The sequence below is a fragment of the Mugil cephalus genome, chromosome 11 (genome assembly GCF_022458985.1).
Source record: "Mugil cephalus isolate CIBA_MC_2020 chromosome 11, CIBA_Mcephalus_1.1, whole genome shotgun sequence".
Lineage (NCBI taxonomy): Eukaryota > Metazoa > Chordata > Actinopteri > Mugiliformes > Mugilidae > Mugil > Mugil cephalus.
Genome location: NC_061780.1, coordinates 3,907,952 through 3,924,344, shown reverse-complemented (window position 1 = coordinate 3,924,344; position 16,393 = coordinate 3,907,952). Strand labels below are relative to the sequence as shown.

Here is a 16,393-nt window from a genome sequence, read left to right as displayed (position 1 = left end):
GGTGACACGGCGAGTTTCCAGGATGGACTGAACACTGCTGTTTGGCCGCCGCCATGTGTGCGTTTGAAAGGATGAATGAAGCCGGAATCTATGTGAATAAGCGTCTCCATCATGTTCCGTCTGGGTCATCTCCCTCTACTGAAGAAAATCAGTGTTTGATTTGACACTCCACTTTGTGCATTTCAGAAAAGTTCTATTCTGCTTGAAGCTTCGGGGTAAGTTAGCACACAAATTACATTTGCTATTGCTATTTGCTATTTGGTGTCTATTTAAACAGTCAAGCTGAAAAGTCTGATCTGAAGGATTTCAATCAAGTTGAAGAATGTCTGTGTAAACACAGCCAGTGTTGAATTTCCAAATCCAAAATGACTCTGTTATTCTATTATTTTCCTCCATTATATGTTTTTTGACAGCTCCATTAAAAGGTTTTGACAAAAATATATATAGAAGGTGGTGTTATTAATGTGTCACTAAACACATATTGGCAAAATGACAATTACAACATGACGCTTTTCCTCACAGGACAGATTTAAACAAAGGATATTATTGTAATTAATTAGAAAAGATTAGCTCCCCAAAGCCGTTATCATCCTGTTTGATGACCATGACTAAATGTGTGCAGGTGTGTTGAAGATGAGAACACAGATGTTTGTCATTGACAAGAGGAGGACAAGTGGAGAGTCTCCCACTTATGAATTCACACTAACCACACCACGATAGCCATCATTTTCATATTAATTACTGGCGACGTCCATCATTATTATCCACTAATGACATTTGTGCTTTTTTGCTGGAAAACGATTTCCGACAAAATCTCAACAAACCCTCGGGAACAAACCTGCAAATGCAGCAAACGCAAAGGGGCTTTACTCAGCAGGACGCAAAAAGCAAACTGATGCAACTCCCCCGATCTCAAACCAACAGAGAGCGCCGCTTCGAGCAAGAATAAAAACAAAAACACACACAGTGAGTTCTGTTAAAAACAAAACTGATTTTTATTTTTTTGCCTCCCTCCACTTGATATCATATTTAACTCCACTTCATGGATTTTGAAAAAAAAAAGCAAAAAAAAAAGCAATACACTCCAAAATAAAAAGTCAGAGAAGATAACTAAAGGAATCAAAAAGAAGTACAATCACCACTTCACAGCACTGAACATCTGTCAAGGGTGGAAGACAAATGTTTTGATCCTTTCATTCTGTCTTGTGTTTGCATTGACATCGGTGTGTGTTTTGGACGAACCAAACAACCTGTCCGTGCAGGTCGGGGGAAACACACACCCACACACAGATGTTGACATACTTCTCGCATGTGAGGCCCCTTGAATTACACTTCAACATAGACAACACCTGTACGCACACGCACACCATTTAGATCAGCCATCGCAGAGTGGGCAAACCTGGAGCACTGTGGGGTGGGAGGGCATTTTTACAGATAATCCCCACTTTTTAATTGAAGACAGCAAGATTAAAGGAATCTGTGCAGCGAGAGTAAAAGAAGAAGAGAGAAGATTTCCACATTAAACACTAACCACAGACACCGTTCCTGCCATTATACCTGGTGGCTCTCTTTTGGTAAAAATGTGTAATTAGTTTCCAAATATGACATTTGCAGTGACTGCCTAATCCTCGGAGCTATTTCTCATCTTGAGGCACGTTGACCAGCCCCATCGCACATCCTGTCACATATCTCAGCCTCCAGCACACCTTACATAAGACACTTGTGCAGGGTTCACCGATGACTTCGCCGCAGCCTGGCAATCCATCCATCGCATAACTGCAATATAAATCACCAGCTGGCGCTGTCACTTGTGAAAGAAATCCAAGTTTCCCCTGTCAGCTCTCAACACCACAACCAATATTTACCCCTTGGCTGATTGACAAGGAAAATGCCAGGCGTGGGATGGTAAATCAGAAAGGCCAAGAAATGAGACTCTTTCTGTGTTGGAGATGTGAGGCGGGCGACTTAATGACTAGGGGGAGACTTGGTGGGCGAGATGCCTCTGTTGTGTTGCACGGTCCGTGTGAACGCTGCTGTTGCTCAGCTGGTGGAGTGCAGCATGCCATTAATTAGCCTCACACATCAGTTACAGTGAGGAAGACGGTGAGGCTGGAGGCTGTGGGGTGCAACACCTTAGCTGCAAGCAGAGGTTGTATATATATAAAGAAGACCTGACCTGACCTGCATCTATTATACACACTAGTATCTATCTATCTATCTATCTATCTATCTATCTATCTATCTATCTATCTATCTATCTATCTATCTATCTATCTATCTATCTATCTATCTATCTATCTATCCTGTATACCAATGCACTCATTAGCTGTGGTAATGCAGAAGTACAGCAGCTTTGCTCACGAGAACCAAATGAGCCTGTAGGTACTTGGTAAATAGTGGCTAATTAATATAATATATGGGAATTAGCCCTGCTTTGCTGTAAAAGACATGAGAAGGGGAATTCAAACAATGAATCATTCACATATAATTGTAACTCTGCATATCCTATTTCGTTATGCCGACTCCGGCGCTTCGACGCATGCAAATGTTCACATCACACATGATTTCTTAACCTTGTGTTGCGCACGCACACGTTACATTTGGCCGTTTCTCGCCCAAGATATTAGCTTCTAGATCTCGTATGGCTGCCACCACATAGTCGGCCTCTGCAAAATCTCCAGGTTACGCTGCTGTGATTACAAATGACATACAATAAAAATACATACAGTGCCAAAGGCAGCAATTATGGATAACAACACAGCATGTAGTGGAGAGAAAAAAAAACAAAAAACATACAAAAAAAAAAACTGCCTGGATTGACTTGAAAAGAAAAAGAAATGATTAATTCTTCATTTCTTGGATCTGAACCACAGCTCTGAAGACATAGTTTACTGAGCTGACATTACAGCTTGCCCAAATAGTTTCAGAGAAGGGCTTAAAATCAATGCGCAATTAGGGGTGTCTTGTATCAGGCATGATGAATTATGCTCTCTGTTCTAAGGCTGGTCTATGGACACTTGATCAATTTAGCTTCTGGGGACCTGGTACGGCAGGCCGCGGAGAAATTGCTCTATTCCAAAGCCATTCAGTCGAATGTATTGATTAACCATTGCATACTGAATTGAAAGTCTGTCCAGGATCTGTTCTATATGGCGAGGGTGTTATAGGAAAGAACTCAGCTGGAGCTGGGCTGCCACGTGTAACACAAAAAAAAAAAGAGGTACATTCACACCTTATCTGTACTGCCTTTTGCTATTTTTCGGTATTGACTTTAGAGCACCATAACAATTAAATTATACTCAGGAACGGTGCGCAGTATCCGTCCTCACACCATAAAAAGCTTGATTCCCTGACCCTTCTCAGCAAAAGCACAACGCTTTGAAACCTACTTCAAAGTTACTCCTCTTCCTAAAGTCCGTTTCATAATGCTGCAAACATTTAAAACCAACCGCTTGAAAAAAAAAATTAAAATGTGACACAATCCACTATATTGTAAACTGGGACACATGCTAGTTTTGTGAGCTCTAAACAACAGCTTTGTGGGACATTATTAACAACAATTCTGTAAACAGATAATCATAACCTTCAGCTACAGGAGCCAATCAACACATTCTCATCAGGGTGCGCAGAAAGTAATTAGGGGCTGAGGAAACGTCTTGTTTATATCACTGTAAACTCACTGAACCCCAGTTGGGGTGTTATTTATACACTTGAAGTGGGCCAGACTGTGTTTGTGATCAAGGCTATGTTAATGCTGTTCATATTACATAGTGCCACCATAAATAGTTTGTGGTACACCTTCTCCTGGGAAAGACCACGGCTCTCAAATTTGGAAATATGACTGTCTGTCTGTGTTCTCTCCCTAAATGGAGAGTTCACTGTCTGGTTAGTGTCATCTCATCTCCCTCTGGCTCTCGGCTTGTGGATTTGAATTGTCAGGATATCCTCCCACAGGCCTGTCAGGGGTGCTCGCTGAGCAGCGTCCTCGTCTGCCCTCAAAATGTACACCCAGGGGAGCTGTTGCCATCTTGCCCCCATCCTCTCCGGTTCCTTCCTTCCTCATTTACAGTACTGTGCAAAGGTTTTAACTTTAGATGTTTAGGCATCTCATAACACCAGTAAGAGGAGTTGGGCTTCGGTTTAAATAACCTCGTTAATGTGCGATCGCTACCACAAACATACAGCCAGAGTCCTTCCAGCGAAGGAAAATGACCTGCAACAGATGCTGTGGCTCCCTCAGAGACTTGAGCTCAACATCGTCAAGTCAGGACGGGGTTACGTGAAAAGACAGAGGACAGAGAAGCAGACTAAATCTGCAGAGGGCTGGACACTGTGTGCAAGTTCTCCAAGATGGAAAAAACGCAGAGATCGAGTGCAACGAGAAACATTTGGTTTACTGCACGGCGTATAACTTTTGCACAGCACTGCACAACTGTACATCATGGACAATTTAGATGCTCACATTCAATTTTTAACCACACCACCATTTCAAGTTGTATCACTTGATTCCCCCTCCTGCCGTCTGGACCCTTTCACCAAAAACCTGAACAGAAATAAAAATGTAATTTTTTTTTTCAAAATCCACCCATACACCAACACCAACGTGCTTTTTTCAAACCCACACTGAGAAACATGACAGTATGTTATTTTTTGTCCGTGTATTTTTTTTTTTATCTTGTATTTTTTGTGTTTTTTTTGTTCGTCATCATAAGGACAGATTATGTACATACAGATGTTATGTGCCACTAAAAAAAACAAAAACATAAAAAAAAAAACAGAACACAATCTGAGTGACAGATAGAAACAACATGATGTAAAAGACAGAAACGGAGAGAGAGTGAAAAGAAGACAGAAAAAAGGAGCACTGACCAAACGACCCGCTCTTGTGCTTGAAATGGAATCCATTGTTGTTTTTGGAGCAAAAAGATGCATGCACACTGTGTGCTCGCTGGCACACAATCCAAATACATTGCAGAGAGGGCAAGACTTTTGGAGTACAACATGTAATGTTTTAGTTTAAGGGCCATTTAAACAGAGCTTCACAATCATCTTAGAGTACTGTACACGATAAAAGTACAACAACAGACTTATTTGATATACCTTGTTAATGGCAAATTTCCAGATAGTACAACACAGCTTTAACCATGACTGATATCTCTTTGCACAGTAGAATTAGGGGTTATTGCTGCTTTGAAACAAAATTCCAATAAAACCAAACACATTCAGACATTTGATTCAGTGTCGAGTAACTCCCCGTTCAGATGGCAGTAGTCAGGGTTCAGCCGGGGGTGCACTCATCTCTCCGTGCAGGCTTGTTATGGCAAATTTGCATATAGTCGCTGCATGTGAGTGGAGCAGGTTTTCAGGGGAGAAACGAGTGCCACCGTTTTTGGAAAGGCGTGCTTTCCTCCCACTGTTTGTGCTGCGCGGGGGAAGTGGCTGGATAATTGTGCCGTGGGGGGTTTTGTAGTGCCCGTGCCTGCATGTCACAGGTACGTACTGGAGGGAGTAGTGATGCGCCGAGGCAAGGTTGTCCTTGAAGAGGATTCCTGTCAGTGGCAGGATTGAGCTTGATTTATGGGGGCCATAACTGGGCGGCGGGAAGGACAGGTGGAGCCCGGGCTCCTTCACTTAGCCAGCCACAGGTAACGGCTAATTACATCTTTATCTCCCTGCGGTCTGGCAGAACAAGAACTGACTTACACCCACGACCAGAGACTGACATGGATCCAAATCATTTATCTAGCCGGTCAGAGAAATACACACTATGATAATAGGACAAATGTGTGTGCAATGCAGTTAACAGCATGACAAAAGAGTCAAACACATAAACTGTTAAAAATTATAAATTACATCATCACCCACCATTTCTGGCCTCGGATGAAATGATCCCTCAAAATATTTCAAATGTGTTTTTAAAAAGCTTGCCATGGCAAAATAGAGCACATCACTTCGAAAACTTTACACCTTTTTTTTTTTTGTTATTTTTTTTTCATTGTAGTCATTTGATGTGTGTGAGTACAAAAACTATTTTTCCCACGCACGGCTCTTCACCATCAGATTTTTTTTTTTCTCACATAGAATTACTATTCATAGTTATTCAAATACTTATTAACATCATCATCGTCATCATCGTCATCATCATCATCATCATCATCAGTAGTATTATTAACACCAAAAAAGTAAAAGCAGGTAACCTTGCAGAGTAAAACAGACACAGTGCAGGGAGGGAGGGAGTGTATGGACTCACAACAGGAACATCTCTAACCAGTACATGCTATCAACAAGCGACAAAGAGGATGGAGCCGCAGCTTTGAAACAGAAGATATTGTTGTCAGTGGACAGTCTCTTGCTGCTTCGGAGGACTGGATCGTAGTCGAGGCTCATGGGAGATGTTTTCCCGGCTCAAGGCGACTCAAAGTCGCCGGCGTGGCCTCTTTACTGCATATATTTACACTGGGGAGGGGCAGCGAGGGGGGAGGAGGGAGGGGTGACACAGAGTAGAGAACACCATAGCAATGCGTAGGGTCGACTAGACAGAGCACGCTGAACAGAGGGGCAGGGAGGGGCTAAAAAGGTTTGGGTGGTGGGGGCGTCTACATGCGGAATCTCACTATGAACCCCTAAATTACATAAAGGGGTAGTTGAGACTGACACCGTCACTACCCAACCTTTTTTTATTTTATTTTATACATTTTGACATCATTCAGAGCAGCTTCACTGCTACACAGTTGAAATCAACAAAAAGCAATACGTGTGTGTGTTTGTGTTGTTGTTGCGTGTGTGATCAAAGAGTGACGCTTCGCGTGGCCACCTACTGGTCAATTTTCAAAAGGTCACACGACCACCAGTGACTATCATTTCCATAAATATCCACCATAATAATGTGATTTCATGTATAATTTCCATAAGGCAAACATTGTAGGTCAGTCCTTAGTCTATGATACATAAGAGATCATCCAGTTATTAGATTTTCTATTTTCTCATTGATCACCAACACAATTTTCATTAATTTACACTCTATTAACATATGCCCAGTGGTAATAATGGGTAAAAACAAGATGAGGGAAGGGAGGTGGGGAGTGCCAAGTCAGACAAATCTGCAAGGCATTCTGGGAGACAAAAAAAGAGAGACAGACGCTGTGTGAGAAATGGAGGAGGAGATAATGACAATGAGTCGACCTCAAAATTGAATTGAGGGTGCTGGGGTTTAGGGGTGGGGGGTAGTGGGGGAGTTGTGTGTTTGATGCAATGATTCAATGGCTCCTGGAATAATGCATATTCTTTTGTTCACAGTGATGGGTTCGTAATTAAAGAATTTCATTTCGGTTTTTCCTTCCGTAGTTGGGGAGAGAAGGAGGGGGAGGGAGAGCTGGGGCTTTCAGGGGCGTTTAAGGACAATTCCTGGAGGAGTTTGATCATTACACCTTCAGCAGGAGAACAGCCGTGAGGGAAACCCAAGCACACATGCTGACGCTCATCGATGCATGTAGACCGGTCCCTCGGCCCTTTAGGGCTCCCGGTCCTGGGAAAAGATGAAGATGGGAGTGGGGGGAGTGGAGGTAAAAGAGGGAGTTAAAAAAGGATAAATTCATCATTAAAAACACAGGAAGCTACAACCCTGGCTAGATATTTGTTTGTGGCAGCTTGTATACATTTTTAAACATATTACAATTAATTAACCAAATTAATTCTGACACCCTGACATAATTACTGTGAACAATTAAGAGGTTGCCGTGTTTTACATTAGTGATATGATGTTTCTGAAAACTGGATTATTCCATTTCTCATTTTCAACAGATTTATATTCAATTCACTAAGTGAGGGAATTTATTTAAAATGTTTTTTTTTTTTGTTTTTTTTTTTGTTTGTTTTTTGTGTGATGGAAACAGCTGAGAATCCGGAACTAATTATGGCACGGTGGGTACTCAAAATGGACAATACGTGGCAGGATGTGTCATGAAGTTATATTATTCCTGCAGGGTGTGGACGTCTACGAGGGAAACTTCATTAGCTGTTCCAGATATCAAAACGAATGACAAAGAAGCACTCAGGCAATGAAAATCCATACAGTATGCAACCCAGATTAATGCTGGTAGTTACACCTGTGGTGGTAAAAAGGACCAGTGTGTACAGTGTACATATATACATGTATAATTCAGTGTGTTCATTTCAAGTTACGTAGCCGTTAAATGGTGGCGATAAAGCAAAGGGTCCCATTACAGCACAGAGTGTGATTCATGGTTTAATAGATGAGGGATGAGGTGGCCCTGTTAGCTGAGAGAATACACTGCCATGTAGGAAATCGTGGGCAAACACAAGATATCTAAGAAAACATCTTCACCAATTGGGCGACACACGTGCAGCATTTAGAAGAGAAACGTGTTGCAAATAAAAAGAAAAACACACACACAACCTAAAACTGGATTTCAAAAACAGACTGAATGCTTCCAAATATGGAAACAAGCTGCAAAGACTGACGGCACGTGCACGTAGCCTACAATGGGGATGTTTCCAGGGGGCACTAATAAGTGATTAACACAGCATCTGTGTTGTTGACGTGGTGACTCACGAAGTCACTGAAACAGACAAACGGCTGTGTTGGAAAATATATATTTCTTAGCCTCATTTAAAGAAAAAAGAAAGATGACGTGTGATTCAGATCGCATTCTTGCAAACGCCGCACAAGATTGCTGATTTGTGTTTTGTCTCTTTGCACGTGTTGTCTTAATTTGCAGCGCTTTCAGGGCCACTACAGTGCTGCGCTTTATATTCCTGACAGTAACAGCGTTTACGTTCCTTTCCGTGATAAGCAGTGACATGAGCCGCACACAAAGATTAATAGCGCCGGAGGTAACTTTTACGTCACCGTGTCTTGCTAATGAATAGGAGACTGCTGCTTCACAGTAGCCATGTTTGCATTCATTCATACAGTGATTACTGCGTCGAGCAGAACCTTTGATGCGCAATTTGTCTGTCAGATGTTTGTTAAGGAGACGAGCGCCGAGCCCTTCCTTAACATCATTAACACTGTCTTTGTTCTCCGCAGATTCAAATGACATCAGGAATATGAAGAGGAATATATAAAGAGCTGTAAGCGGTCTACATGACATCACTGACACGCCGACGATGAGACATGAAAGTGATGTGTCATTTCGTTTTAGAGGAGTAGCTCCTATGGCCACAGCTTGGGGCCCTTAATGCAGCTCAGGAGGATTTGTCCAGAAAGAAAAACAAAAAGCAAAACAAGAAGAGTACAGTATATACAGCAACTTAATTAATATCATTTAATAGCCCATCGTGAACATGACATTTGGACCAGCACATTGCAGACCACTTAAAAAGGCAATGGCAAGAACACTTTCTCTGTGTGTCTGTTTCGTGCCATTAAACAACATAGTACATTTCAAAAATCTAACCCGGTGGCTTGTAAAGTGAAATCTAGTACAGCCTGCCAATGCTCCCTGTAATGGACTCATTGGTAGAGCGTAATTACGATAATGTGCCCATTTTGATGTGATGGTGGGTTGTTGATGTTAAAATGCTACACGTGGCACCTTTAAAATTGTGAACAAAGAGGTACAAAAGCGGCAAAACAAAGTCCTTGGAGGCAATGACAGTGAGGGACAGCGTATGAATAGAAATGCCACAAAAGTATCCGATTATGGTCCGATTTTGTGTGCCCGGTCCCGAACAGCGAGGGGTTTGTTGTGTCCTAATGACGGAAGGAGTAGATTAGGACCGAAAGAGGAGGCAGAAGGACAGATGATGGAGAGATAGGCTGACAGAAGTGGCAGCGGTGTTGGAAAAAGAAAGCTGGAAGATGTATGGGTCTGACGGAGGAGTGAGTCATTGAAGGGAGACTGGCCGGGATAATGGGTAAAGGAATGAAAGAAGAAAGGGGCTAGATGAAGGACTCACTTAAGATGGTAATGCTGAATGCACTAAAGGGAGGGAGGGAAGAAGGGAGAGAGGGGGAAGATGGGAAATGGAAGGGTAGAAAATCGCTCATTGGGGACGGTTAATGTGAACTGGGTTCCGAGAGAAATGACAACTTCTTGGGTAACGGGACAGAGCAGAGCAATATTTTGTGTGTGTGCAGGCGGGAGTGTGCACGGACAAGAGATGGAGAGTGTGAACCAACTAGAAAGAGAGAAAGAGGGACAGTAATGCAGGCAAGCAAAGCTTTAATGGGGCGGAGAGTAACGGAAATGGGAAGGAGAAGGGAGGAGAAGGCTGAGAAAATGCTGTGATGTACGCCGAGCTAAAACAGATGGGTGAGGAGGGAAAAACTGTGCGTCATGTCTCTTATAACTCACGCACGTTGATTGATAGTCAGACGAGATAAATGAGAGTGTATTTGTCAAATCATGGGTTTGTGTTTGCGTGTGTGTGTGTGTGTGTGGGCAGTTAGTTCTGCGCGTTGACTTACGGAACAGCAACATGCTGGCGTTGGAAGCCCCCAGGCGGTTTGAGGCAAAGCAGGTGTAGTTGCCAAAGTGTTTTTCTGTCACATTTGTGACGAGCAACAGCGAGCGCGTCTTCTCGTTTTTGATCCTTAGGGTGTTGTCACTCTCTACCGGCCTGGGTGGGGGAGCAAGAGAGCAAAGGAAGGAAGCAGGGGGGAGAGAGAAAAAAGAAGAAGAAAAAGTGTGTGACAGAAAAAAAGGGAGAAAACCCAGCGTAACATCACACCCTGCGACTACTTAAAATACTCTCTATAGTCTCTGTGGAAATGATCACACAATGTAGCCCCCTCAACACGTCGGCACTGTCTCACCTTGTACTAATAGTGAAATCTCACAGTCCATAAATAACAGAGATCTCCTATCGGGTCCCATAATACTCTATTAACAGCTCTCTCTGGCTTTGTCTTAGTACGTCAGCGTCTTGCTGTGTCTGACGCCAAATCACCATAACTCTTCTGCGCTCTCTGGGACCTTTTGCAAACTTGAGAAGGACCGTTACATGTCATAAATATAGAGGAAATATGTGGCCAGCAAGCTAATAATTCTCTAGAGGTGACAAAACATGCATTATTATCCCAGATATATACTAATGCCGTAGGTAAGATATATCTAACGCCATAACCACAGTAGCTCAGTGTGCAGCAATACTTGTTTTTTTAGGTCATATTTGCAAAGATCTCTATTTACATTCGCTGTGTGAAAAATTCCTTAATCTCTTCTTTTTCATTTTTGCCTTGTCAAAAATCAAAAGGTGGAAGAGGAGGGGCAGGAAAAACAGTTACTCATCTAAATCTGTCCTCTCTCTTTGTTGTTCTGTGATCACCTGCTGTACGCTGTGTTTGAATACTGCTGAACTCACAATTTAATTACTCTCATTAACATATCTTTCTGTTGGTGCTGACAGCCGTCTGATAGGTATAAAACAGTGGTCTGATTGCAGCTCAAAATAGCTCCCCGTTAACTAGGCTAACTGTTATTCCTGCCGCACCGAGGTGCTGACTAATCCATGTTAATGCCACGGAAACAAAAACACAGATTGAAGACGCCTCCATTGTGTGATCTAGTGCTCAAGTAGAGGGTTACAGGGAAATCTGTCTTCTTAAGTACACCCTTGCAGCTGCCAGCCATAAACATTTTTTTCTAGATTAATACTAAAATCCACTTTACAGAGTTTTCTTTTTCCAAAAGCTCCAACTTTGCTTTAAAAGCGCATTCCTGTTGTGAACCAAATGCAATGGAAAGAAAACTGGGGCCTTAGCTCCAGCTGGCGTACGGTGGACATTATAAAATAAACTTGTCTCACCTGTGGTCATCTCTGTACCACTCAAATGAGGCTGGAGGAACGGCCATGGCTTCACAACGTAAGATGGCTGTCTTTCCCAAATGGGCTGGCATGTTTTTCACGTCTGTGATCATGGGAGGGTCTGGCAGAGTAAACAAGAAAAAGACAGGCAAACAAACAGAGGAGAATCAGTAATTAGTCTACACTTGCTTTCATTGGAAAATCGAGTCAGGCGTGCCTGGGGCAGCCCAGAGGTTAAAAAAACACCTGCAAAAAAACAAATTAAAATATATACATGATAATGTATCTACAGCATTAACATACATTAGTGATACATCATTGCACACATGAGGTTTAGCTGTGCTGTCACCGCTAAGCCGCCGTGTCACGCACCAAGGGATACTTACAGTTCACTGTGACTCTGACCTTGCGCTGGTCGGGGGGAGCCACGCCGTTGTTGGTGATGCATTCGTAGTCCTCCGCCTGCTGCCTCTTGATCTCAGTGATGTCCAGGAACTCCCCGTCACTCACCAGCCCGTCTAATGGCAAAGGTCATTATATATCGAGTGCAAGGTGACTCAAGTTACCATTTGCAAAACTAACTGAGATAACATCTGCATGTACATGTGTTCTTATGATTAGGGCAATTCATACTTTCAAGTATAAATTAATGTCAGAGAAGCTCAAGCCCTGGCCAAATGAGTGGTGAAGCTAATCCGTACCAGGGAACCTCTCTGCACTGTGAGAATTCAAAAAACATTTTCTTAGTTGACAGTCCCACATTGCCACAATTTTATATCAGCTATCACGATGGTTTGGCAGAATTGAAGAATGGAGAAAACACAGTAACAGAGACATAACAGACCATCTAGAGGTAAATGTATCTTGACTTCTAGGAATTCACTGACGTTGGTGGTTGGGAAGAATAAAACAGAACCTGTAGCATTAACGAAAAGATAGTAGAGAATAAAGCCTAGGAATATGGTGGGAAAAAGTTACAAATGCAATTTGGGTTTTCTCAATTCACATAAAGCTGTTCAGGAACTGTCATTCAGGAAGCATCATACAGAACATGGCTAAAGAAAACATGGTCCAGATTTGTGTAATTAATTTCACTGCCAGAAGGGGGAGACAAATATTCTATACTGGACCTTTAAGAGAAGTATCATTAAGGAGTATTTTTGAACAATACTCATAATTTCTTAGAATTGTTCTTCCTCTTCTTTAAAAAAAAAAATGAATAACAGTTTGCTGCCTACAGAAAATTACAAATGAAGTGGTGAGAGAACACACAAATACAACACAACAAAATTTGGAATGATATAATTTGGAATGATAAAGCCCTGATGAAATATGTGTAGCTAAGTAAAACTCGTGACATTCCAGAATTTGTCATATGACCCTCAGGCTGTTTTGTTCAGGAAAATAATGGGTCAGTTGGTGACTCTGTGCGTAGGTGTAAAGTAAGCAAACACAATTTGACAGCAGTGACAACATTACTTTTATAATATCAGGGGAAATTGTAAGCTTGGTTTCCCAGCACTAGACACACCAGGGGGTGACAGCTCATTCACCACATTATGTAGTGTAGAAGAGTATTTGGCTGTTATTTGATGTTGACAAAGTCCCAGGTGCTCCAAAAACCAAATTAGCCACCCTCACACTTTCACTCTTTTTCCTTGGGCAATGAAAAGCCACGGAATCTCTTCAGCGGGGGGAGTCGAGGGGACGAGCTGCAAGTTATTGCTCCTCCATGTGAGGGCCATGGATGCTGGGGGTGTTATTGGCTTGACAGTGGCACAGAGAGGGAGAGAGAGAATGTTGGGAGAAGACGAATGAGTGAGAATGTATCGCCCTCCTTCCAGGCAAGTCTTACCAGTCAGCTGTCTCACTGCCTCCAAAACCATTAGGCCTTTTCTCTCCCCTTTACTCCATTAGAGAAGTCAGACTGTGGAACACGACATAATACATAATCTCACCACTAACAAGGAAATCCTGCTCTTAAACTGCTGCTCACTTTATTCCTTTCAAAGCTCCCACCCAAACCCACGAAGCACTGTCACTCAGTAGACCTTTACTTCCCCTCGAAAACAGCTCCTGAGTAACACCAACGCAAACACATACACACACACAAAAAAAGACGCTAAACGCCGCGTTTATTCCTGTCAGAGATTAGCGCGGCGGTTCTAATTGAAGATTATACTGGAGGATTATTAGTGCGGCTACTGAGCTGGAGACGATTATTTGCAGCTGCTGCGGCAGAGGCTGAGCAGCGAGTGACAACTGCAGTGACGGCTGCCCGAGAGAGTGCGGGCAAGCGTTTGGTGATGGGGTTGGGGTGGGTGCAATGTTATTCACTCATTCCATTAGTCTAATAAATATAGCTCTCTTGTGACATCTCTGTCAAACAGGCAGAAGTGCCCAACTTTGCCAGAATGAGGGAGCTGCAGCTGCATAGGATGGAAAAGGGGACAGAAAGATGGAATCAGACAGACACAAGAGAAAACACATGCAAGGCTGTTCCATCGAGACTTCCAAGAAATAAAAAGGACAAAGAAAATAAAGATTGAGAGCAATCGAGCACTAGAGTGCTCAGAAAATGTGGTAATTTGATTGAGATGCCGTGCAAGAGACTGGGAGAGAAACATACAGTAGATACGAAGATAAAGGAAAAGGAGAGAAACAGCAGCATAAAGACGGGAGCAGTGAGAGATGACGAGTCGGTTATTTGACGTGGTTTGTTCTTTTATGCACTTTTCATCCACAGCATCGATGTGTGATGTAATATGACAGCACAAAGCAGCCCTCTCAGACTCCCTTTATTTCCCTCCCTCTCCCTCCCCTGAGATCTCTGGACCAGCGCTGCACACCTCTCTCCACTTTGGTGGGAGATCATATCTGAGTGGAGCCGGCCCCTGGCACTCCTACAATGGTCTGTAAAATACAGCTCCATCAACCACTTACGGCTTTTGAAGGAGCCTGACTCCTGACCACCAGAGATAGTTGGATTGCACCTGAGAAGAGAGGGGGTGTGTGAAAAAGCGAATATGGAAAGGATCATGAGTTCCGGCCGGCCCCGGCACACTCTACGTCTCCGCTAGGACTCTGAGCTGGACTAGATCATCGGGCCACTAGATTTCTCTGCTCCTCTCAATCACTTACATTAGAAAAACTCACATCACGGACACCATATTACATTTTATGAGCCAGTTAATGAAATATTTCTCTTCTCCCAGTTCTGATGATGTTTCAGTAAGTGAAAAAATAAATCTGTTTCATGTTTATTTATGTTTTCATGGGCCACAAATCCCATAAAAAGATCAAAACCAACAATGAGATGATTCACCTAACAAGTATTGTCTTTGTAGCCAAAGCCTGGGTAAAGCCTATTCCACTCCCACTGAGATGCATCATAGGCTAAAAGCAATCCGGGGATGAGTAAATCCTAAAGTGTTCATCAACAGCTGTAAATCACTTCCAACCTACAGTTCTTAAAAAAAATTCAAAACGTTTTTAAGGTTTAAAATAAACCATTGTGACTATTCTTCCTGGCTGCAGGGTGAAGGAATATGTTCAGGCCTCAGAGACGCAGGCTGAAGGCATTGTCGTTTTAACAAGACTTGACATGATTTCTGGTCTTATTCTATAACATAAGCTCATAAACATTTTCAACTGCTTACTTACTTAGTAAAGACATGTACACAGTTGTGTGGATGGGAAACAAACGTGTCCCTGGAAATACTTTCCCTTCTTTCCAGTTACCTGGTGATTTCCCTACCCACCTGCTCCCAATTCCCAGCCCCATTTGTGTCTAATTCCCTTCATGCACCGTTATATATTGCACACTTGCCAATACACACCCATTATCTAATAGATCTTCTATCATGTACATGGAGCTTTAACATTCCTCCTTCGACATGTATTCGATATGTATTTGGTTTTGCACTAAAGCAAAATTTAGCAAACTGTGTTTTAAATATTCGCTCTGTATAGCGGTGCACCCTTTGGCTGTACACAATAATCCCTCAAATACAATGCACTGTGCACCCATACATGCAACCTTCATGCTTATCATCCTATTACTCACTTTTTAGTGTGCACCAACATTGCTCCCCCTACCCGCTGCCACACACATCTATTCATGCTAAGTCTGTGTGCCTGTGGGCTTTAAAGAATGGTATGTCGGATGATAAGCCTGCGCTTGGCTGGTGTGTTTAACTTCAGTGAGACAAAATGCTTGTATGTGTCTGTGTGGGTCAACTGATGGATGCCAGTGAGAGTGAACGGGTGCGACAGATTGTATCGCTGCTCTGGTGAAGATGAAGGAGGTGCCGGCTGCAAATAGCAGAGTAGAGTGGTATCTCCAGCCGCGTGAGAGTGAGGACTCTGGTGACTGCAGGCGGGTTGCAAAGGGGTCGAAGACTTTTAGACGCTCCCCCTCACCTCTGAGGTGGTGCGGCTCCTCCTTCTGTACCACCTCCTGGTGCATGCAAACACAATTTGCACACATTTTCCACACAGCTTCCATGTAGACTCCTCTCCTCGCGGCCCCTCCCTGCAGTTTCTCTCTGCGGTCTCTGAGTAATGGGGACAGATGGCCGGCAGCTTCTTGCTGTTTCTTTGGGATGGACCACCCCCTCCT

General features: G+C 43.0%; 1 protein-coding gene across 1 annotated transcript in view; it reads right to left on the bottom strand.

Annotated features, from left to right (window-relative positions):
- Nucleotides 1-971: 971 nt before the first annotated feature.
- The window catches only part of iglon5 (IgLON family member 5), a 92,937-nt gene continuing 77,515 nt past the window's right edge, over nt 972-16,393 (bottom strand). Inside the window, exons 5-8 of the mRNA XM_047598579.1 lie at nt 12,159-12,290; nt 11,773-11,893; nt 10,433-10,584; nt 972-7,525 (exon numbers count right to left, since the gene is read on the bottom strand). Coding sequence (XP_047454535.1) covers nt 7,422-7,525; nt 10,433-10,584; nt 11,773-11,893; nt 12,159-12,290 — 509 coding nt within the window. The 3' untranslated portion in view covers nt 972-7,421. The remainder of the gene's footprint in view (nt 7,526-10,432; nt 10,585-11,772; nt 11,894-12,158; nt 12,291-16,393) is intronic.